This window comes from Motacilla alba, chromosome 1A, assembly GCF_015832195.1.
Source record: "Motacilla alba alba isolate MOTALB_02 chromosome 1A, Motacilla_alba_V1.0_pri, whole genome shotgun sequence".
NCBI classification, from domain to species: Eukaryota; Metazoa; Chordata; class Aves; order Passeriformes; family Motacillidae; genus Motacilla; species Motacilla alba.
In genome coordinates, this window is record NC_052031.1 from 13,593,437 (window position 1) to 13,619,280 (window position 25,844).

At 37.8% G+C, this 25,844-nt stretch overlaps 1 protein-coding gene across 6 annotated transcripts in view; it reads right to left on the reverse strand.

Annotated features, from left to right (window-relative positions):
- Window positions 1-79: 79 nt before the first annotated feature.
- Window positions 80-25,844, reverse strand: part of ATXN7L1 (ataxin 7 like 1) — a 111,139-nt gene continuing 85,374 nt past the window's right edge. For 5 of the 6 annotated variants that reach the window (XM_038153010.1, XM_038153008.1, XM_038153012.1 and 2 more), the window contains 8 exons: window positions 24,351-24,634; window positions 19,452-19,534; window positions 18,349-18,605; window positions 15,979-16,171; window positions 13,547-13,668; window positions 9,996-10,947; window positions 6,014-6,088; window positions 80-2,732 (listed from right to left, as the gene is read on the reverse strand). In XM_038153010.1, coding sequence (XP_038008938.1) covers window positions 2,691-2,732; window positions 6,014-6,088; window positions 9,996-10,947; window positions 13,547-13,668; window positions 15,979-16,171; window positions 18,349-18,605; window positions 19,452-19,534; window positions 24,351-24,634 — 2,008 coding nt within the window. In that variant the 3' untranslated portion in view covers window positions 80-2,690. Of the gene's footprint in view, window positions 3,185-6,013; window positions 6,089-9,995; window positions 10,948-13,546; window positions 13,669-15,978; window positions 16,172-18,348; window positions 18,606-19,451; window positions 19,535-24,350; window positions 24,635-25,844 lie in introns of all 6 variants that reach the window. The other variant, XM_038153009.1, reaches the window with a different exon arrangement.

Consider the following 25,844-nt stretch of genomic DNA (forward strand, 5'->3'; position numbering starts at 1 on the left):
TGTATTTCAGCCTCTGGGAAGAGAAAGCAATACACACCATTTTTGCTTTGCAAAGAGAAATAATGACAAACCCCATCTGTTTCTTACAAACATATAAATTATTTTATTTACAAAGCCATGTTACAAAAAAAAATAATAATAAAGCAAAAAACAAAAAATACAATCGCTCACTAGAGAATATCTCCAGGCCCGGTGTTGAACCATGGCAGTATCAATCAGATACATGTTTGTTCTGGTTTTCCTTTTTTAAACTGTAAGCCATAGAATTTACTATTTACACCTACTTTAGACATTTATTCTGCTTACAATTATCACAAGCATGGAATGAATTCTATTTGATACTGCTAATACATAAAGGTGCAGGACAAAGAATGAAAATACTTAGTGTTACAAAATATGGATTGTAGAAAAGAAATTGGCTGTACAAGTATGGCATTTTTTTTTTTCTTAGAATGATTGGACATGCTTTCTTCAAAAGTCTTCTGGAAAAGGTTCTAAAATCTGTAGTAGGAAAGCACAATATAGCAGGTGCAAATTCATTTCTGTGCAACAACAGTTATTTAATATATCCCATGACTGACCAGCTATGCAAAACCCACAGAGTTTTGTTAAAGTGCCATGGGTCAACAGCATAACAAAATATAAGGTGTAAATAGAAAAATTTCTTTTTTTCTTCTTTTTTTTTAAAACAATAGTTCACTGAGAATCAGCAATAATAGAATATGCTGTATAAACTATTCTCTACAAAGGTCGATCAGCACTATTTACAATTGTTACATCGATACAAAAGAAGGCATACAAGTTATCCAAGTCGCTTTTTATGGCTGACGGGCCTATGCATTGCGTATGTGTAACAACCAAAGCTTCTGAGCCTCTATTGCTGGAAACAATTCACAAGGTTTTCAGGCAAATGGGGAAGAAAAAGAACTACGAGTGAATGCTACACTAAGAATGCATTATAGGCTGGTCCAGTTTGTATCCACTTTTTTCCAAAAGTTTACTTCCATTTCATTTTGCAGGCTAAAATTTCCAATACATTTCGTTAATTAATGATTCTTTGATGATGACAGAACACCACGGGATTTTACTTCGTGCTTAACTTTCCTGAAATGCTGTCAGGTGTAAGCCAGTTGAAAATAAAATTTAAGCAGCATTCAAAGGACAGGCTCCATAATTCAGCTTTCCAATTAAAAGATGCATGGAAACAGCTAAAGCTTCCTAAAACTACAAAATTGCTCCTTCAGTCACTGATTAGCATTATTTCTCAGAAGCAACCACTGAATCTCACAACCACTGTTTTCCCTCAACAACTAGAAATAGCAGTTCATTGATTACAGAGGATGACTTTGTTACTGAGATTTTTAAAATCCTGCAGTTTTATAACTCAAAATAAATTAAAAAAAATCAACATAGTACTGCTCCTAAAACTGAACAAGACAAAAATTGTGCAAAAATAACAAAGATATGTACACATTTTTCAGTCTGAAGAAATGTACAATAAAAACATAATTCAAAGAACATTTTAAAAATATAAACATTGCTTAAACTTTCCTAAGTTTCATACTGTTTCTGAAACTATACCGGTCAGTTAGCTCTGAAGTATAGCAAAACATAAATTATTACAAAATTAACACTATAAAAATTTATTTTAAGAATATTTCTAAACTTTTTTTTTCAAAGGGTCTAGCCTTGTTTATAATTGCTTAAACATTTTTAGTCTTAAAATTTGCCGTAACCCTTCTTTTTTTAAAAAAGAAAGTAGTAATAATCTCCCTATTTGCAGTCTCTTGCCTTTCCCCAAGATGTAAATAAACCAGCATATAAGTGCACTTTTAACACTGTAGAAATAAAAATTAACTCCTCTGTACTATTGTTCCAGTACCTAGTATTGGCTTCCTGATTATAAAATCTATATTTTATTAAAAAATTATTCAGTAATCCTATAAGAAACACTGTCAGTGCAATTCTATTAATGCAAGCCAATCTGCTCAACTCCTGTCCTCGCAAACCCAAACTGCTCACTGAAGTTACCAAGTGCTGTGTTCTTAAGGGTCTGGAAATCCCCCAAGAGATGGGGATTTTACACATTGGGCCCCTGATAACAGTAATTACAGTTTGGTGCAAAATTCTGCTATGCATTGATTGAAGTACAGATTCCTTAAGAGCCTGATTCTGGAAGAGGCTGAACACTCAGGGTTCCCACTGAAATTATTAAATGCTGTAGGTACAGAGCACCAATCAGGATTAGTCCCTAAAGTTGCAGTGCCCCAGCTGTTTGCAAATTACTAAGAAATGCACTCAATTTTTTATCCATAGGACAAGCTGAAATACAGAATTACTGTAATTTTTATTTAATGAAAAAATTTGGAGATCCTTTAAATAAATTCAAATTCATGGTCTGGATTATTTTTTTTGGAATGTCCATTGTGTTCTGGTTAGGAAACAAAGGGAGCATTGCAACGCTAACAGCTTTAAAAGGCATGAAACATAACTAAGCAGAACGCACAGATCAGTGGCAAATACAAGTGGAAAAACTAAACAAATCACTATTACAGTTTTCTGTAAATTTAATTCTCATTAAAACCACAAATTCATAAAAGATTAAATCCATCTGCAGGACATAGAAAAGAAAAACCCTGTGGAGTAGGGCTGCTGAGAGCTAGAGATTATAGGCTGGTTCCTTTTCCTTGTTATGGAAGAGTCCTTATTCTACCAGTCCGGTTTGATGTCTTCTAAAAGAGAAACCAGAGCCAGGTTCAAAATCACACAATGTCTTTTGGTATAAAACACTTCAATAATGTCTGTGGCTGACAGTACTCAAAGCAGGAATTTATTTCAAGTCCCTGAACTAAATTTCCTCCCTGTTTACTGATTACATTAGACCTTTAAGAAAAGGAACTGCTTTGAATAAACGGCATATTTCCTTTTGGGACGGTCTGATTTTAGTAAGCTTTGGTGAATTTCATGTTCATTAACTTGGTTATCATTACAAATAAAGAGCAGCAATTAGACGACAACTCTGAAGAATCTTTTCCTCTACACAGCATGTTTTCATGCACAAGGAATCCTCACACAGCATACACGTTGTCACCTTCCCTTAATAAAATGATCTAGTTATTCAGTATTTAAAAACCACCGCATACTGAGGTCTTGAAGTGTTAACACTTTCAGGCACCTAAAAGCACTATGAAGACAAAAAGACTTGATTAGTCAAAAACCTAGAACAAGAATAAAATCTGGAGAAAACAAACTTTTAATACATACAGGCACAAATAATTTGACTGTAAAACTATCATTCCATTAATTTTTGTTAAAGATCAAGTAGTTTTTGTAGGGAAAAGCAGTATTTCTTTTACTAAAGCAACAATAATAGTTGGAAAAACAGGCACGTTTTTTATGTATACAATCCCTAATTCAGGTCTCAAAGAAGGGCAGCAATATTCATATTAAACATAATTTGAGAAGAATCTGTTTGAGTTCAGCCTGATGGAGTTTAATGCAATGGGATGGAACTGACAGTCCCACAACAATTCTCATGATCCACCAGTCCCACGGGAGCACCCAAGTGAACTTCAACACATGGAGCAAATGACCAAAAGCAGCTACTCCCGTGACATCAGAACGACTACAGGCCACCTTCAGCTCACAACTCAATAATGAGAAGCACTCATTATGGGTGGCAGGTGACTTTCACAGCGCTGCTGTGTCTCTCACTCTGACCGGCTGCTTTGGGAAGGCCACTGGAAGCTCTCCCAGCCGGACTGCACCCGGGCAGTCACAGGTGCAAACGAGACTGGGGTGTGGCTTGGGATTACAGCCCAACACAATTTTCCAAAAGCCACGTTCTCACCCAGCCCTTCAACCCTGTGATGAGTTATGGACCCCTCTCCCTTCTCTTGAGAACAACAATCTCCTCCCTTTGGCTCCCCTTCTCACCAGCAGACAGCTCCACCAGGTTGCCTGGCCAGGGAACACAGTGGAGGCAGTCCAGAGGAACTGCTCCATATGCACATTTAGCTCAGCAGCTGCAACTCTGCTTCCAACTGCATTGTTACAAGTCTGTTGTTGTGATGTATTCATGAAAACTTGCCAGATTTTTCCAACTATAAACCCTGGTGTACAGCAGAGATTGTCTCTGCCTACAGACCTTGCTTCACTTGGACTCCCTGATTGTCATGGTTATAGTTACACTAACATTCCAAACAAGAGAGCTCAGCTTCCACAGTGATACCTTTACTGACACAGCATATACTCATAGATCCACTTATTGTTACCTAATTATTAACACCTTTATAATGAAATATTACAGCATAGTTTAGGGCAGAAATTTTATTTAGGGAGTATTCAATTACTAGATTCAATTACTAGATTGGAGATAAAAGCTGCCAACAAAGCAGCTCAGATTTGACAGTGACGAGCATTTATTAAATAGGGAATCATTATTCATGGTCCCAAACACTAAAATTCTGTGTAAGTTTAAAATAAAAAAGTTTAATAAAACTTAGTATCAACTTGATTTTTTTTGTATTTATACTTTGAGCTCCACATTCAACTACCAAACTGACAGAAACATATTTTTCAAAAGAAAGAGTTTGTGGGGCCTAAAACAAGCAAACACTTCTATTTTTGATAAAGTTCTGAAAACAGGCAGCTGAAAAGCTCTGCAGTAATCTCAGTTTACATAGAGCTGACACAAAATTAATGTTTTGTACTCTGAGGTTTTCCCCATGGGATCTAGGCAACAGATCCCAACAAGTTCTGCTCCTCGGGTAGTGTGTATGTTATACTAACACAGGAGCAAGATGTTAAAACAAAAACAGTTTTGCACTTCAGAACAGTTTGTCACTGGCAGTTGGATGACAGTGTCACACAGGAAAATGCCACTCCTTAGAAGTATGAAGAAACTTTCCACTTTTTTTTTCCCTTCAGAGTAATTCTTCCATACATATATTGCTTTGCATTCAGCAGTGAGAGAGAAAAAAAAAATTACTGTTTGGCAGTTCATCTCAAGATATGAACTATTCAGAGCATTTTGAATGGGCATAAAGTGTGGGTGTGGGTTATCATTACTATTCTTTTCCTGTGTCCACACAGCAGAAACTAAGCAGCACAACCATTTGGAACAACTATTCATGCATAATTTAGCCAGAATACATGACAGAATTCTAAGACACTGGCTGTACAGAAAAACCTTCTGGATTACTTGCGACTATACCTTGCTGAGGTGGGAAACCTTTTCACACTAAAGAACTCGATATTATATTCTTGATAAAGTACTTGGAGAACCAAATAGTAGTGGCCATATTAAAATAAACCAGTGTAGCAGTCCTCCGGACAGATGAGGGCTGGATCAAAAAAGCTGAGTTACAGCATTTATTTTTATTATTATTATTATTATTATTATTATTATTATTATTATTATTATTATTATTATTATTATTATTATTATTATTATTATTATTTCTATTATTATTATTATTATTATCTAACTCAGAGACTGTTTAAGAAGAACTCACATTACACATGAGTTAGTTATGCTTTCAGATTAGTTTCTCTGAATAGTCAAGTACCTCATCTTCTCTGTCCTGTTTCTGCTCTCCCTTTGCTGCTTCACTTCTGGCCTATTTTTAAATGCTGTCCCTCGTGTGCCAGTCTGGGGACTCTGCTGTGCCATCTTGCTCAGCAGGAGAAGTGGGATAGAAAAAACAACAGAGATCTGCTGCTGCTGCTGAGGCTCTATCACCAAAGCAACAGCCAGTGAGCAGCACATGAGCCAACCTGAGCCGTAATACAGGTGGTGAAAACAACCAAAAAATGCGTAATTCATAATTCTTGGAGGGGAAAATAGCTGGAAAAAATGATATGAGAGGAGAAATCTAGTATTATCTCACCGAAAGGCAGCTTCGATAAAGAACTGGATTCATAAAGAAATTGTATTTGAAGGTTTTATAGCATAAAATGTTTCAAAACTGCTTACAGACTACTTAAGTACACTTTTTTAAAAGCAACTTACTTGTCTGTTGTGTACTGGGTTTGATGTACTCGAAGGACTGGATTGTGACAAAGCTACACTGCTATTTTTTCCAATCTGAAAAACATTAATTGAGCAGTATTGAGAGGCATATTTGTCAGCTGAATTCATTTGCTGGTGATGGCCTTCCCTTCCCTGAGTAACATGGTATCATGTTGCATTTGGAACACAGGTATTTTGCTATTGCAAAAGATACACTTCAGATAGAATCATCATTATCTCAGAGCCTGTATAATTTCCACAGTCTTAAAAGGCACATAAATACTGTTACAGGTCAGAAAATAACATACAAAGCAGTAGCTGAAGGAATATAAACTGTAACCCCCCTGCCTCTCTAGACTGAAATCCTGCTTTCTCTGGTTACTGGAGTCACTTAGGGCCGCTGTTCAGAGAGCACGGAGCACTCCGGGTCATGGGATCCTTCCCTGGAGACCTTCCCCACTCCCGGGGAGCTCAAACCAAGTGGCCAAGCACCAGAGCATGCCCTAAATTATTCCATTTTTTCCATATATAATTTCTCAATATAGCAAATATTAATCACAAGAACGAAACTCCAGAGGTTCAAATTTGCATTTGTATCCATTTACTGCATCAGAGAATTTCTTTTTGGAGTGAGTGTAAATTGTAGCACACATACATACATTTTTAAATGTACTTAGTTATAATACTGCAAATATTCCACCTGCTTGTTTCAATGTTTGTGAGTTTACAGCACTCTGCAAGAGCAGCCTGTCATAGGTTTTTCTACAATGACCTGTAAACATGGTGTAGATATTTCTAGAGTAAGAAGGGCCACAGCTGTTGAGTCACAGGAGTAGATCCTCAGGGGTTACAAGACTGATAAAACTTAACCATGGACACCTGTCTGTAAATGGCAGATGACTGCAGTGTCAATAGTTGTTTACAAAGTCACTGACTTCAAGTAACATCATTTTCATCCTTTGATGGAGAGGTAGCAAGGACCTGTCTCCTAAACAGAGAGAAATGCAGTAGCCAGTTTCTGACTGACTTGCTGGGGCTGTGGCATGGGCTGGCAGGGCCTGCACAAGAGCAGCTTTCTCCTTCCCTTCCACAGCATTGGTTGTTATTCTGCCATTTCAGGTACAGAGTGAAAGGTAGCCTCTCTCTTCCTCTCCAGACCTGCCCTTTCTCACACAGAGATTGTTCGAAACAGTGCCCTCTGTTCACATTCTGTCCAGAATAAATGTTTAAAGTTTTTATTTACAGATAGTTTTGAAGGTGCTCCCATGGTACATGAAGATTAAAAGGATGGGTCTTCACCTGTCCTGCTCCCTTCAGCTTGTTTTGCCTGTCTCAGCTGTTCTCTAAAGGATAAAACTCTTCAGCTACAAATCTTGACTAAAGATACACAACCTTTTATCTTTCCTGGTCATTCAGAACACCGGGACACATCTGCAAATCTTTCTTCTCTACATACACCATTACAGCATTCATAAAGCCCTTCATAATAAACACATGTCCTCCTTTTAAATGGAGAAACAGCCACACAGGCTGAACAGGTACAGCACTCTGAAAGGAAAGAAAGTTTCCCAGATGCCTTGGGTCTTTAATGATGGGAAACACCATTTCAAAAGTATAAGTGGGAGGCCAAAACTCAAATCCTTTTTTTTTTTTCCCCAGCATCCTTTAAAAATAAAGTGTACTTCAAAATCCAATGATTAACACTTCCAGTTACTATCTATCCAGTCCAGAGTTGAATTAAATAAGAAAACTATCCCTGAGCCTATCACCTGTTGCTGTGTTCTTAGTCTCTTCAATTTCCCCTATTACACGAAGGAATAGGAGCAAGATTTTAAGCCACACCATTTTTTTGGGGTGGGATTTTTAATGTAATTGTATTTCTAGAACACATCAAGTCAAACAGCACAGCTTAAAAGGGAATTTAAGTATTGCATTCTCCAGAGCTTCAATATACACATGTAGAGTATGTAATATTACTTGACCCATATTCTTAAACGGGTACAAATTCAATTTATTTTGTATTGCATAGAGTATCCTTGTCACAAAGACAATTAGCTGCCAGCTAGACTTCTGAAATACAATTAACTCCATTTTACCTCCTATTTTTGAGGGGGTAACATGTTTTAATATCTGATTCATATTTAATATAATGTTTTAACATGGTTAAATATCTGTATATTGTAACACTCATCACAAATATTTAACCTCTTACTTGAAGAAAAAAATACTAGTCAGAATTACATTTTTACAAAAATTCAGCAAAGACCTCTGATTGATTTCTTGTGGTTTATTTACTTCTATTGCTGTGCAACATGATGAAATACATCACAAATTGGAACAGGAATGACACACAGGAATAGATTTGATCCCGAGGGAGCTCAGGATTTGAACTCAGAACCTCCTCTGTAAGATTTCCTCCCACTGTGCTAGCTACAGACACAGGCTATGTCCTGGGAAAAGATGATACAATCCATTTCCTATTACCCATGTTTGTACCAAAGTATCAATTTTTCCTGACTTTTTCTTTCCATTTGACACCTTAAACCTGATGGCAATTTAATCTTTTTGGGCACATGTTTCAAAATTCAGACTGTGTGACAAAAGGAAGAATTTACAGCAACCTCTGCTCACTTCAGTTACTTGAAGATCAGTTCTGATTGCAGGACACATTTAAGAGCCTTACAGTAGAAAGACAGTGCCACTCCCCATTTTAAAAAGCCAAACAAGTCATCTCTGTTGCACCTCTGCTGGAAGTAGGAAAGAGAAAATATAGCTGCCAGGCCATTCTTTGAGACATTCATTCTGTCTCCTACAGCAGCTTTAGGATTAATTTATTCCTTTTTTTCCTCTCCCATTTCTGCCATATTACTTATGGGTTGCTTTGCCCTTACCATCTTCTTTTTGAAATTCCACTTGTTTTTATGTGCAATATCCTTAGGAAATGAGAGTTTCACAAACAAACAAAACAAAACAAAACAACCAAAAAAACCCCCAAAAACCAAAAACCAAAAACCACACAACAAAAAAACCAAACCAAAACAAAATTTCCTAAGCTACACCTTCTCTGGATTCTCTGAGGCATCCTATTTTCTATGGCTTTGTTTTCCAGATGCCAGGGCCAAGCATTGTTTTGTGTGCACTGCACAGCAGTGGACACAGCAGCAGAATGAAACAGTAGCTCATTACAAAGATCGTATTGGCAGTTTTCCCACCAGATCTTACTTCACATATACTTTTGTTCTCGTATAGCACCACTGAAAAGAAGCCAAAGTTCTGTTGCTATCAATGAAGGAAGAGTGTGTAACCTTATCTACTGCACTGACTTCAATAATCTGTGAACACAAGTACACTGAAAAAGGTAACCAAATATCCCCTAAAGGTCATCTGGTGAAGAACTTAATTTCTTAATTTTTTCAGTTTCAAATAGGGAACAACATCTGTGGTCAGGCACCTCAGACTCTCTCCAGGAGAAAGGTAGATATGTTTTACAGAAGAGATATGAAGAGACTAGCATAGCATTAGGAAATGAACCAGCAACAAGTTTGGGAAAAGAAACAAACAGAAATTCTGACTCTCATCTTCCTGTTTCAGTAACACAATTTATTTCAGAGAGATGAGAATTAAGAAAAATTTTTTTTTCTAAAAATTGTTCATCCATTCTGGACATTCAATTTTACTTTCAGAGATACAAGTAGCTACTTTAATAATTGACTAAAAATATCATAAAAATATTTTGAAAAAGTATATATATATATATATATACACATATATATGTATATATATAATTTTTTTTAAACTCTCAAAACATCTTTCTACGACTGGTACAAAACAAATACAAATATGTATTTGTATTAACCTAGAAAGTAAGTTGTGTGATAAAAACCCATCTGAAGCAAATGTGGTATTTTCTTTTCAGAACGGATGAAATATTTCAAGGAAGTCAGACATGATCTGCAAAAAAATAACTGGAAGAGTCCCTTACCTGCCGAGAGATGGAGCTGCTTGTAGGATCTGGCACCGCAGAAATAAGGTTGGCAGTGCTCTTTCTATGAACACTATTCATACCAGGCATTTTAGTGATTTTACAGGCTTTGCTACTAGAACTAGAGTTTTTACGTTTTTTTCCTTCTGATTTGTCAAAAGAAAGGGGTAGAGAAGACACTGCATTATGTGCCCCCAGGGAGTGGTCCCCTGAGTGGTGCACGAGAGAAGATACAGAGAGATTAGAAGTGTCAATACTGCTCACTACCATGCTCATGTGTTTCACTGAGTCTGTTGAACTACTTGACAATGAAGTCCGTCCTGAGGGCTCCGATTTGGCACTGAGTGGGCTTGTTCCATTATTGGTATTGTGCACAGACACACTGTTATAGGAGGATGTCGCCTGATAGGAGTTCAACGTTGAACTGGGATTCAGGACGCAGTTCTTTTTGTGGGACCCTGAAAATGAAGATGAGGAAGATGTCTGCAAAGATAATGAGGATGACGACGACGACGAAGACGTCGACTGCGGCTTTTTCTTTTTGTTACTTGAAGACTCATCGCTCCGAGATGACAGGTCTTTCACTTTTGAGGATTTGCTGGTTTTTGTTTTGGATGGCTTGTGGGATGGGGAAGGGATGACTGCTGGCACTGGTGACACAGCCGATGGCGCCTTAAAAGTTGAGTCCATGATACTTAGGCTTGCAGCCACGTGAGGAAAAGCTGTGGTGTGTGACATAATGGAATTCGTCTCTGCCGTTGTCACAAAGGCTGCATTTGATAACATGGCTGATGTCATTATGTAAGAAGAAGTGATTCTTGAACTGATAGGTGTTGAAGGAATATACACTGCACTGGGGTTGCTGAAGGGCTGTAAGACTGATGCTGGAAAAGGAGTGGAGACATGTGCTGCTGGAGAAGGCATGGGACTGTCTGCCGCAGGAGGGATTTTCCTAAATGGAAAAGGGGGAAAAAAAAAGGATATACATAAAAAATTCCATCCAAAAAATGCAGATAGGAACTAATTTCCATTAACTTATTCGAAAAGGCAAACCTAGTTCATTTCAATTTTGATTCCTATTTTATTCTATTAATCCCATACAGCAATTAAGTGCACAGTATTACAATTTAAACACAGTATTACAAATTTAATTTCCTTTTCTCTTCTCTTATTTTACCAAACAGTTAAAAAATGCAAATAAAATGCCCGACAGCGGCACCTATACATAACCTAGTCACTATGTTTCATTAATTACATATGTTTTGCTTCAAAGTTCAAAGGTTGTGGAACAGTTTCAATATCAATCTAAACTCACAGGTTAGGTTTCATTAAGGTAGTAAATGAGCCAGTCTGAGGGGTTGTGAAGCACTTAATCATTGAGCACAAAGAGGAAAGATCACCTCTTTCCAAATGCAGTGCTAGTCCCAACAGCTCATTTGAGAGTTGGTTAGGTGGGATTAAACAGGCAAATTATTGATTAATTTTCACTAATACTGAAAAATTGACAAAATATTAAACAGAGCTTAATAAACTTTATAAACAGCTGGATACTCTTTTGAGAAGAAAGTATAATAATATTACCTGTGAAATTAGCAGGATGTATTAAAATTCCTTTCCATTCAGCCATCACCTATTTTTTTATCTAATGTGGCGTTATTGAAGAACCAGACCTTCATAATGTCTCTTGGAAAACTATTATGTGCTCTTTTCTTATTATTTAGACTTATATGTAATTCGCAGTTTAATCCTATTTCTCTTTTCTAAGAAGCTGTACAGCCCCATAACTCTGCCCTTGCTATCCTCACTACTGACACCGTTCCCATTTTTAAAGGCTTACTCTTGTCCTCACAGAACTACAGTAAAAGAGCAGCCCCGGGTGTGCTGTTTTATCATAAATTAAATCCTAATTACAAGTGTTCTCTCCAGGTATTCCTCCTATGGAGACTGTTGGAGAGAGCCCTGTTTTTGGCACAGTTACATGAGGGATTACACACAGTCCATGCTGTCAGAAGGGAGGAAGTCCTACTGCCTGCCACTTGCAATGCAAACAAAGCTGCTTATCAGAGCTGTCCTTCAGGTTCCTTTCAAAGAAGGGCCAACAATTCCTACCCACCTTTGCAAGGCACTTTGAGAACTAGGAATAAAAGGACTTTGTTCATGTTACAGTTCTGAGAACATGGCCCTGCATCCCTGCACCTCTGGCCACAGCTGAAGAACAGCAGCCTCACACCCAGCTCTGCTTGGGGAGCACAGGGAAGGTCAGCCCAGAGGAGGGTTGAGGACAGCAGAGGAATAAAACAGGGGTTAGGCACTGTCAGCTTCCTGTGTTACACAGACAAGTGAGTATGGCTGGAGCTCATTAAAGTATTAGAGATTACAGAAATAGCTAAAATTTGGGAAAACTTTTAAAATCAGATTTAGTGGGAGCAGGATAAGGCCTGTTTACTTCTGGTTTCAAATAACTGCTATAGAGGTTTTTTTTTCTGTACTAGTTTGTACTAGCAGTGGTAAATGTTTTTTCAGATGCCCAAGCATCTTTTCTCCTGACAAACAAAGCCAATAGGTAACAAATTTTAATCCTCCTATATAAGGAAACGAAAATATTTTTATTTGTGGAAGGTGACAGATGCTAGTTTATGAATTTACAAAGCAGCTTGAGCATGATCAGTCTCTGAACAGAAACTGGCCCTTTTATGGCAGAACCAATCATTTCCAAACTCCTAGCACAATGGCACCGTTATCATTAAGTTACCAGGTTAGTCAGACAAGCCAAGCTTTAGTGCTTAAAAATATATATTTAAATAAAAATCAAACCTTGTTTATCTAATGGCTGTCATCCAAAGAATATTACACAGTCCTGATAATAAACAGTGACATGAAACACTGCACTTTAGCATCATTACATTGGAAGAAGAATGCATATTCTGTAGCAGAATACCCCCAAAAAATCAATCCTATCTGTAGATTCCATGAACTTTTAATTACTTTTTTTTTAAAGAACTAACATTTATTTTAGAAGTGCAGTCTATTTCATTGGATCTGTGTAGTCAAGGCCTATAGTGCTTGGAACCAGCATATATGATAGAGAGGTGCTTCAACAGTGAGTAATAATCAGAATTTTAAGATCCCAAAGGCAGTAAGGGCACTATAAATTAAAAACCTGTCATATTCCATCTTGCACACAGACAGATGTGCACCAAGTTCCTTATCTTACAATTCATGAGTCTTGCACAGCAAAGCCTGAATGGCTGATACAGGAGCATGATAAAGGCATAAAATTCTAAGCAAAAGTCTGCATTCCTAGGGACTAGAAAGAGTCCTAAATCTGGCAGGAACTTACACTGGACTAGGAGATTGTTCTGTTGGGCTGTATATTCCTTAACAGAGAAGAGAAGATTTGTACCCAGGTTACTGCTATACCTTAATAAAGGTAATGAAGAGGTAATTAATTAAGAGGTAATTTTACAAACGCTAGCCATGGAGTGCCTAATTAAGAACTTTTACAGAATGAAAAATGTAAATTACCCACCAAGCATAAAAATCCCACTTACTTCCACATCTGTGAGTTCAAGTGTTTTTCTACCATGGAGTTCAGTGCGAATCGAAAATGGTCCCATCTTCTGTCAAAGACATAGTACCCTCTTCCCATTAAGCGACTGCCATAGGAACAGAACTGAAAGAAAAGATATTTCAGTGTTGCTTATAAAAATGTATTTCTACATCATGAAATTTAATTGACTGATCAAGGAGCACTGTTGTAATTTGTATCATGCATATGAAACTTCTTTTAAAACGTGGCTTTCATTATCTACAGCATAGTTTTTTTAAAAATTATGAAATACAGGCATAGTATTTCAGCTTAAAGTATATTTCATTCTTCATTAACAAATCAGTGCCAGAGAAAGAATGTAACTGCTCAGGTAATTTTAGAGAAAAAATTCTTACTGCCTAAGAAAGACAAGTTACACTGCTCTGTGTGTCTCAATTCTTACAATTGCATGACAGCAATAAAAATATAACTGAAGAGCAAAAAAAGTGCAATGGGAACATCTTCAGTGTCTACTTAATAAACAAACCCCTGACATTTCAGTAAAAAAGTAAATTATCATCCATGGTATCTGTGCTACAACAGAACATGGGATACACTCTTCACAGTGCTCGAAAAGCAACTGGAGGAGGAGTATTTTGAGAATTCTGCAGAGCTCAGGAGTACTTGCACCCCTTCCTCTGGAGAACTTCCTGAAAAGTCCTACTACACTGAAATGTTACAATCAGGGATCTGCTCTTGTTTCAGCTCAGTCTTACTGATCTAAATGATGCAATGCCTGTTTGTAGGAGAGAAACCTTTTACAAACCATCCTCAAAACCAAGACAACTCTCCATCATACAAGGGACCCAGTCACAGAATTCTGGCTGACAGCAGAAGCATTGATGTGGTAGAAGAGCACCCATTCAAAGTACTTGTCAGCTTAATGGACAGCAAGTGGAGACTGCAACTGTTAAGTCTGTTTCATGACAAGGTTAATCAGGTTAATTAAAACCACCACTTAAGTTGACAAACTAGCCTCACCTCCCAGTGAGCTACCACTAACATCAAGTACCTCCAAGAGGCAATTTAAGTAACTCCTGACTTCCCCCTTGTTTAATTATTACCACCTGGCCAGGAGAGGGACTTAGTAAGGAAAACAGTCTACTTTAATATGAAATTCAGCGATTTAGCATGAGCCAGAGGTGATTTACATTATCTCTTCTGACTTCACACTGATACAGACCAAGAACTGGTTTCACTACCAGTAACTGCTTCAGATGAGAGATGCTAAGATTTCAGAGAACTGATGAGTCAGTGGGTTTGCCTTAAAACAGAACTAGGATCCTAAACCAAAATGGCTATTGACAGCCACGCCTCACTGCTGAGGCATGTACAAGAACTGGCTGCACTTAGATTATTTTTTGAATTGTGTGGGCACCCATGCAGTGAACCTTTAGTTTTTAATTCATAGAGAAGCAGTCAGCAGTATCAAAGTAGCATACAATAGTACAAGGAAACAGGAGGTTTCTGCATATCATAGTATTATGTGGACTGCAGTAATTCACATTTTCTCTGTAAGAACCAAATACAGGATTTCGTCTGACAGTCATTTAATGTTTGGGTCATGCTTTTTTCTGGTGTCTGACAGTAAGAAGTTCTCCTTTGCTCTAGGGAATACAAACAATGCTACCAATTATCACAATGTTTGTTTTATTCTGCATATCATATGGAAAACACATAAGTGTATTCCTTGGCTCAATTTTTATGAGAAACAACTCCTAAGAATTTCAAGAGTTCTCCCACTGCTTCTTGGTTTGAACAGTGTAAACAAATTCACACTGCAGAGATAATACCACAAAGCAGCTTTTACTACTTACAATGAAATTTCTCACTAACAAAGGAGAAAGACAAAACCAGCTGCTCAAACACATACTTGAGCCACCACCAGAGCCTTTCCATTTTGAGATGAATGAATCAATAGTTTCTAAGTCCACATACACTCACATAAATGACATTTAATTACTGCTTTAAACCAGACTACAGAAATCAATGGAGCACTTCACTAGCCTTCTGCCACCAACTGCAAGGTACAGTTTTGTAGGAACTGCAACCAAGAGAATATCTGCTCATGTCACATTTAAAGCAATGCAGCTTTCCTCAGTTTAGCAGAACTAGACCCATTTTGAGGTCTGCTGAGAGGACAATCTGAAAATAGAACAACTATTTTTCTGCTGCCCATCTTGTCCTACATCAATGTATCATGTGTACTGACCAGTGGTCTCCTCCTACCTTATCACATTCTCACCCTTTCCTGTTAAACGTTTTTTTTTCTCTTCAGAACAGTTTTCAAATGTAAGGTCTTCATTCCTTACCTTCTTATTAAATTACTTATTTGTTCTCCTCTCCCTAATCATGCAAGAACAATGGCAAGGCATGCCAGAGACTGACACATACCCCAAGAGGTCTGGGATGGTGTCCAGAAAAGTGACAGTCTAATTTCTCAGATTCTTCAGCTCCATCCGCTTCTCCTTCATCACTGGACAATCTGCTTGTGATATCTCCTCCCATGGAAGGCAGTGGCAGTTCTGGTATGTACCCACTGTGGTTTGAAGAACTAGTGCTGTTTATGCTATTTGCAGATGAAGGTCTAGAAGGAGAATATACATTTAGATCATCAGCGTTCAAAGGCTCTATAAACCTACCTGCTGGCATCAAGCATCAAAGCAAACGATGCCAGAAATGATCAATGTAAACAAGGACAGTAAAAGACACTGAATAGCTGACATTTCATCTTGTCAGAAATATACTGTGGGGCTGTCAGCAAGTTCATGTCCTCCAGTTCAACAGAAGCACCCTTCTATTGCCTAAAATTTTAAATTTGTCATGAAGCTGGATTTCAGATCTTGAGAGAGACAAAGTATATTTAAACCACAAATAAAAATCAGCAATAAAAAAATCTTCTTACACTGGACCATTACTCGGCTACTTGATTAATACCAAGGGTCCACTTACAAAAATCCTACCAAAATTAGTGCATTAAATATAAGAGTGTTTAGCTGACCCCCTCTACAGGTAGACTAGTGAGCGCAGTAACTGTGAGAGCTCCTCACTGCATGTAGGCTTTCTACACCTTTGTCTAAAATGCAATAAAACAAAGTAGGAATGTCTTCACCACAGGGTATGATGGTGCCTTGCCTTTCAAAAGTAGTTTGAAAACAGATTACATTAGAAGTGGGGGTGGCAAAGCTTCTCGATTACAGTCTGTGCAACGAATATGTATTGAGAGCTCTGAGGCTGGAGGAGTTGTCCACACTGGGCAAAACCTGTAGATGATCTCCTGCAGCCTCATGAGCTCATGCTCTCAGGACAGAGCAGTCCCCGAGCCCTCTCCTGAGCCGTGCAGGGGTTGATCAGCGATGGCATCAGCACAGGCCAGGCGCTGCAGCTGCTGCCGCCGGGCGGAGCCCTGGGGCGCTCCGCAGCCCCGGGGGGTTCGGCTCGGCCCCGCAGGGCTCCTCGGCCCCGGGGAGCTCGGCTCGGCCCCCGCCCTGGCCCCGGCGGGCTGTGTCACCGGGCAGAGCCGCAGGCTTGCTGGCTGCCACAGAGAGGCCACAAGGCTTCCGTGGTGCTCTGAAAGGGGCAGGACAACCCAAGAGAGGCACTGCACAGAAACAGAAATGCAGACTGAGTGTCTGACTGCTAAAATCCTCCTCCTCCAGTACTACCACCTCTGCAGGTTCTGCAGCTGGCTCTCGTGGAATTGCACTCCAGTTTTGCTACTTTGACATAACACCTACTGAACCCCATTTCTATCCGTCTGTCTGTGCTGCTCTCCGTGCAAGGTCACAGCTTTTACAAGAACTAGGCAGAAAAGCTCCAATTCATCTGTGTGTATTCTTTCATTGTCTTTTCACTCAAACCTGCAAGGCCCACCTCTGCCACTGTAGGAATGAAACTTCATTCAGGCTTGGCGGCCACACAGAAAACATTGGAAACAGCTGTCTCTGTAAGACCTGAGATAGCAAATACAAGAAGTATCTCTTTGAAATAGGGACTATCATAGTAGGAAAGTCCCAAAATGAACACCCAGTCCTGACCAAGGTTTCTGCAAAGAAATGAATGATGAAAAAAATATAAACATGAACAAAGCCAACTAATTTAGCTCTATGCACTCCAGCCAAAATTAGTACCAAAATATCCCACAAATAAACAAAACATACGGGAAGTTTTCCAGAGGATAATTAGAATTCAGTAGATCAAATACCTCACACTGTTTTTTGCAAAAGGATGCCTTCAGAAGTTTTCACTGTCCTTCTGAAGAATGTTTTTGTCCTTTCTAAGAAAAATCTTCAAAACAAGGGAAGATATGCTATGGATAGTTTCATATCAATAGTTTTAAATCAACACTAAATTACACCGTAATTGGAAAAGTATTTCTGGAGAAAAATTCTATATAACTGTACAGAATTCTACCCACTAATACCTACACTGATTCATGTAAACAGACTTTTCTTCTCAATTGTGACCAAATGACTTGAATATAATCTTTCCTAATTATAACTATCATTTTAGCAAAAAAATGCAGTTAGTCTGCGTTCTAAGCCAAGGGTGGACACTATTCCTTTCCTCATTCCCAGTTAGATCACAGGCTACCATGGACAGAGTTCAGTTAATATAAGCAAGCTGAAATTCTTATATTAGCATGTTTTATTGTGTAATAGCCTAAAGAAGTATTAAATACTTATAAAATGAGCTGTATGAACGTCTAAGATATATCTTCCAGCACCTTCAGAATGCAACATTCCACACTGGGGAACTGCTTACCTTGGAAGTACAGAATTTGGTGGTCTAGATTTTGCAGGAGATGTTACTTTAGATTCTTGCCCAGAGTTCACTGAGGATCCTGACAGAGAGTCTTGTGCTGGTGTGGGCTGGCTCTGATAGCTTTCCCTTGCAGATGGTGGATGCTCTTTGTCTTTTGCGACTTCTTTTTCCCTGGATCGAGCTTTGTGTTCAGCTAGAAGGATGTCAAACTGTTTTTTACGGCCTGGAACTGCTCGTCGATGATTAAGTGAATGAGTCTAAAAATAGGGTGGTTAAAAAGCATTTGTGTGTGCATGACATTGTTTATGAGTCCTCTATACTTCTGATACACCACTACACTAAAAGATAAAATCTACTTCAAACAACTTTAGCCGCAGTTATGGAAATAAGGCTGCTATTTCACATTATCTTTGATAACTTATAAAGTCATTCTTAAGAAATGCCAACATCAAGGCTAAAATTACTTTTTGCAACAATTTTTATATAATAGAGACTATTGACTTACCTTTTCCAAGATGGAAAATAGAATTGCAGTAATTTTAAGATATTAAGAAAATCATTGTAGCTTTTCACTTACAATGAAAAACTGATTTCATTGGATTGAAAAACATGAATAGATTTTAAAGCAAATTTAGCTGATGATCTCTACTGACAGGCAGCACATACACATACAAATGTTCATTAGAAATGTCTCACATTGCAGCTACTTTTTGATGCAGGAGTTACTACTATCACAAGGGCAGCCTCCAAGTAATTTATTATACAAAAATATGGTAATTTTTTTTACTAAAAACTGACTATAACATCGTTGCACACATGAACCAAAAGAGAAGCATTTAAAAAACACTTGGGCTTCTACATGAAACATTAATGCTTTTTGCATAATAAAATGACATGAAAAAAATCTTTTTAGAAATATCAGTGGAATAATGCAGATGCTCTGATTCAAAGAAACAGAATTACACAAAAGAATTACCTGAAGACAGCGCCTGAATACCATACCCATTGTCTGTAAGACAGGAGCAGGTATGACCTCTCAAACTACTGTGGTAGGATTTAAACTATAACAAAGCATCTGATATTTTATCTTCTAAGAAAAATACCTTGCAGGTGAGTGATCTTGTGCAAGGTTTCTTTGTTTCAGGATCCAGTACTCCACAGTGCTTATTTGGGTCAAATTCTCTTTCTGTTTAGTGGGAGAATGGGAAATGAGAAAAAAAAATAGATTATTATAGAAGTTTTAACCAGAGTAGCTTATAATTTTTGCCTGTTAGAATTTGGTTTAATCAAGCTCAACCTGAACCACTGATCCCAACCCCAGCATCCCATAACAGTGCTATGTGCATCACTCTTCTGGTTGTGTATTTTTTTGCCCTTGCATGTTTAAAACCATTTAGAGCAAGATTTTAACCAAGGACTTCATGGAATTAAGTCTGCTTACAGTGAGGTGGTGCAAACAAAGGACCAAGCCAATTCCCTGTGACTTCAGTTCCCTCTCTAACTCTGCCTGCCTCCAAGGCCATAAAACACAGCATTTGCAGCTCTGGCTCCAGAGCTGGGCTAAGACACAAATGGTATCACAAGTGCTTTAAACAACCTTTCTCTGACATATTTAGAAACTCTAGAAAACAACCCATGGTTGACTACTGGTAGCATTTTAAAAATAAAATTTATCTAAATCTGTCTCCTAAAAATAACATGTATGTTAGTTTTTATTTCCCCATGTGAAGGGAGGGATGGAATTTAAAGTTTGCAGAGATTATGAGAAAAGGCATTTACATGAGTTCTATTCATGATTAACATTAAAAAGGCATTAATATTTAATATGCTGTATCAGTGTATTTAATTTCATTAATAATTTACTATTTCTATACCAAAGATAGCATCATCTCCCTTAGGTTATGTTAATATAATTTTAGGGTTTGCATTAAGAATTGTAGCAAAACTGTGGATACACACTTTTTATTTTATGCCATCAAAACCCTTTGTCATTACCTTCACAGACTTTGACAAATCATGGCGTAATCGGTAGACAGGTTTGCTTTTGTTTGGTAGGGGAATATAAATTATTTGCCAAATTCTATTTTACCTATACAGTGGTGTTACATTTAGATACAATAAACATCCTGTACTCAAATACAACACTTAATCAGAGGACTTAAAATTCTTTATAAACAAACAAATGGGAGCTAAGATGAAGACAGTGATTCACAGCTGTGTTACAATGCTATGACAGCACTGCAGCAAGTAGAACAGCTGGAATAAGAAAAGTAAGGAGAAGTAGCTTATGTTGGACAGCAACTAGCCTCCAGTTTCTAGCAGTTACATGTATTCTGCTATCTAGACTGAAAAATGCTTATGCAAACATTAAATGGTTATATTATTAACCTATTAGCAGAGCCATACAAAAAAGGGAGCTTGGAAAACCAGCTGGCATAGTTTTTTATTTGTGAAATCTAGAAAGGAACTGAAATATGTTATAGGCAGTTGTAGTTCCTTTGGCATTTACAACACAACAGAAACACAAAAATAGCTATGTGTGACTCAATATAACAACTATTTTTTCTACTTAATAGATGAAAACACATGTTCATGAACTAAAGGAGTTAGTTGTTCCTGGGGTTCGAGTGTAAGATGTTCCTATTTCAGTTTCCTGAATGACCCACCAAAAACCTTCAATGCAAATTGAAAAAAACAAACTAAGGAGACAATATGGACTAATAAATATGCCTTCAAATGAAAAGTCTTGAGGGCAATTATAAGGCTATGGAATGTATTCTGAAAGTCACCAAGCAAGGACTGTTTTGGACCAACAGGGAAACACTTAAAAAATCAAAAGTGGTCCAGATTGGTACTTGTCAGTAAGTGGCCCAACTGTCTAAGACTTGTAGGACTGATTATAGCAAAGCCAGTTATTAGGAAAACATATACAGATAAAATCAACATAAGGAGTTATAAGAGGAAAGAGTGGAAGTCTCTGCCATTGACAGAACAACAAAATAATATTGTTTCCCTGAGAAACAGAAAATACTGAACAAACAGGAAACCACTTTTCCCAGCTGAAGCATTTATGGCTGCTCCAGAGAAACCATGAACATCTAATTGCCAGCTACAGACATGCCTGGTTTGGGCAACACACTACATGAAACTTACCACCTTCTTATCAATAACAAAATGCAGCTTCTGCCTAGTGTGTTAGGAAATGTGGAGTGTGGCAAGTCCCAGCTGTGCACAGGCACAGCTTAAGAAAGGTGTTTTTCTGGAATGGATTCCACTTCTTCACGTTCAGTGGACAAAGTGAAGAACATTTGTTATAACCTCACCAAGAGAAGAGTAAGGGCCAAGACTGAACTGTCAGAAACTTCTGTTTGCACCAGAACAGTTTTTCCTGGCGTATGCTGGGCATCTGCATTTTTTAACATCACCCCAAAGAGAACAAGAACTAAGATTTAGAAAAAAAAATTTTTTTTTGCAGTTGCTACTAGGAAACACTGATCCACTTATGCTGGGCAGCTACAGACTGTCTTTTGTGGTTCCACAAGCTGTTTCCTCTCTCTCAACAAGGACAGTGCTCCTGAAAAGAGGGCAGGTTCATTCATCACACAAACAACCACCAGCTCTCAGCAAAGAAAAAAAACAAACTTCTATCACAGTCAGGGAAATGGTGTGAGAGACAGTAGAGGTTGCTAAATAGGGAAGGAAACAGATGCAAACTGGCCAAACTTATTAGGGAGCTTCAAAAATTAACGTCTGTACAGCTCTAGGGCAGCAGACTGAGCGAAACCTAAATCCCTTGGCTGCAGTTTCATCCTTTTCATGTGAAATGAATGAAATTATGGGATAACTCAAATAATCATCTCATTGACCTTCCAAAATCTTTTTATCAGCCTTTGCACAGTCCTGTATAATAATGGAGAGAAATACATCATAGTGACACACAATCTACAGGCAATTCATCTCCAGTGCTCTCAGGACTTCTGCAATTTGAATAATCCCTAAATTATTGCATTGCTGCATCAATACTCAAGGCAGTGGAAGTAAGAATGAACAGATCACAAATCTGATCATGACAGAGAAGCTGTAAAAAATAGTCTCAGTTCTGTGTATTTGTTAACCATATAAAAGTAAACACATGCCTATCCAGGTGCTCAATCAGTCCTGTGCAGAAATTTCCACCGTGTTCCCTAGCCTAGAAGACACTGCAAGTCAGAGCTTAGAGAAAGAACAGTGCCAGAGCCATCTCCACAATAAAGCCAGCAAGCTGTAGGAAGGCCCTACAGAACTGATTCTCCTTTAAGAACACAATTCTGCAAGCACTTGCACAAAAATGTACAAATATCACCTGCAGCCCTGCAGTGGTAAGTGGTGACATGAGGAAAACCACTAACAGTTTAAACTGCTCAAGAAGGAATTTTGAATTGATTAACTTAATTAGTTAAATTCAGCATCTAACCCATTACGGGAAATAATAGGTTAAAAGGAAGCAATATACTAAATTAACCATAAAATATAGAGAGTTTTTATTATAATAATATATTGGATCTTAAAAAGTGAAATATAAGGGTTAAAGCCTAATCTTAAGCTACTCTCTTGTAACATCTTTTCATGTTGTGAAAAGCTATAAATGAACAATGGTTGTGTTTGGTTGTGTTTTCTTATATGCCACCTTCAACTAGTTAAGAAAGCAATCAGTGTACTGAATCCTTTCAGGCAATGGCATTGTTCCATGCCCCACACAGCCCTAGCAAACACCTCACACTGGTCTGAAATCCAGCCAAGGTAGCAGTACCATAGGCTAACTGCCAAATCTGAGAAAATGAAAAAAATAAACCTGATATTCAGGCAAAAAATAGGACACGGTCATTAACTGGAAATGAAAGCATTTATCTTGTACAACTTATACTGGTTCATAACTAGTGCACATTTAGAAATCACGTGAACTAACTTTGTGCCAAAGTGACGATCTAATGCGGATCATGCTGCCATTAGCAAAATTAGCCTTTCAGTACACACAAGGAGTTCCTGCCCGAGTCACAAAGTACTGCCAGCTGATGAATAGACCCTGCACAGCTTCTTCAGCTGTAAATTTGAGTCAGTTACTTTTGCTTTAAAAAAAACCATGAAATAAAAACCCTCAAAACACTTTGTTGCCCTTCATTCAGAGCAAAAATCAGTTTTCTGCTTTCAGGGGTAAATTCTCTCCTCACTGCCCAGCAGGTGACATGGATCACCTCTAGGGAACTCCACCAAAAATAATTCTTCCTCCCAGTGGACAGCAACCTTTCTAACAGAGTCTCTGCCCTCCCACAATGTGGTGTTCTGTGCTTTGGTGGCAGGTTTGGACAGGGATCTACATCCTCAAAACTACCCTGCCTAAGGCCATCCAGGGCATTCACCATTTAATGTCATTTGACCAACTCCACTGTCCTGTCTACCTGAGTAAGATAAAGATCCTCATGCTAGAAACATTGCCACTCATATGTGAATTGCAAGGGGAGAGAGGTGAAAGGAAATTAGGACTTTTAACACTTCCCCAGCAATTCCCATATCTCCTTAAGAATTTTCTCATATCTAAAACAACAAAAAAAGAGTCTTTAAAAAATCATGACTTGGAGGATAAACCAATGTCTTAAACCTGTTTAACTTGATCATGACTGAACTAAAGTCATCCAACCAAGGCACATTTTCCTTTGTTGTAAACAGACTCAAATCCCATAATGGCTCAAAGAAGTTTTCTGCCTTTCTGTTTTAATGAATTTACTTCCTTAAAAATTTGTATTTGGCCTGTTGACCAGTAATTTCAAGCTAAACAGAATGTGTGCTTTAAAAATACTTTACACATGCTAAGAGTGTGAAAGCCTTTACTTTCATACATGCAACCCAGCATCTTACAGCAAAAAAATCAAACCAAATCCAGCATTTTATTAGCTACATTATGAGCTACAGAAGCATTAACAAAGAGAAACAGACTGCCACAAAAGGTGAATGACAACATCACATACCTGAAAGTCTTTTGTAAGGCTTGTTACTGCTTTTAGTGCCATTTTGATGTTTCTTGTCTATTGATGGAGCTACAATTCCTTTGCCGTTCAGAATCTTTTCTGGTGATGGTGGCACTGACTTGGATGTCAAACCAGATTTAACCAAAGTTGGAGCAGGTATGGTGGATGAAGAAGTTGAGGAGGAAGTGATGGTGGTAGTGGTTGCAGAATTCATTTTAACATTGGCACCATCTGCCTTCACTAGGTTAGGAATTTTCTCTAGACTGACTACTGGAACAGGAACACTGCAAGATCAAAGAAAAATATTCATGTGGTATTTTCTGCACCAAAGATTTACAGTAACTTAATCCCTTTCCACAGATACAAAAATTTCAATGCAAGTGACACAGCATCTTAAGACCAGACTAAAATTAAATACTTGGTACCAGTATTGACTATTTTTGTTCAATCAAGCATTTACAAAGCCAGGCATCTGTAAAGCCTGGCAATGAAGAGAATTATGAAACTGAACCTTTGTATTTTTTTAAGATCCAATCCCCATCTATTCATAAGCAAAATCAGTATTTGGTACCAAGCAAAACATACTCCTTACAAATATGCTCTCATGCCTTTAACACAAGCACATACCAAATATGTGTATGCTGTGCCAAACTCACCATGATAACAAAGCAGTTTGCTAATAATATTAATATTTTTAAACAAACACAAAAAGAATTAATTTGCTCAGATGTGTCTAAATGACACACAAGTTCTGGAAACAAGGAAAAAAGAGATTTTAAGCATAGAAATCATAACAGCTGTCTCTTTAAAAGTATTAAAATCCTTGATGACTTGAGCATTACTACAATGAATTTTAATAAAATCTTAGGGACTTAAAAATAAAAATTCTCAATATAGTTATTAACTTAGTTGGCCCTTTTCAGAGTAAACTTTGCAGTAACTAACTTACTCTAACTTAACTGCCACCATTGCATATTTGTAACACTAACAAATGCTACCTTCTCAATTTGGCAGCAAAACAGATTGAGAAAAATTATTTTCAGCTGCAACAGTATTTTAACATTTCTATCTCCATGAGGAAATATCCAGAGATAGCTTTTTATCTACTCAACAACTCCAAAACTGGATATCTTGTGACTAGCAGTTAATATATAAATTATATACCCTTCCCTACTGAAACAAACCCAAATAAGAAATATAACATAATGCATGTATGGTTAGGGAAATCCCCCCATTCACAGCTCGCACAATTTCAGTCTGTTGTGTCTGAAAAAAGGCACCTTTGCTGCACCTTTCTACAGAAGGAATGTTTAACAGGTGTGGAGTTTTCACAATCAGAAGAAGATGACTTAAAGACGGCATTCTCCATGGGAAATACTTTGGAAACATCAAAGCAGGGTTCAAAATAACTCAACTCTTGACTTTCCTGGGCTCCTAGAAACCTCTGTTCCTCTGTAGCTGCTGAAGGTGATAAACCTTATTCTAAGGGTATTT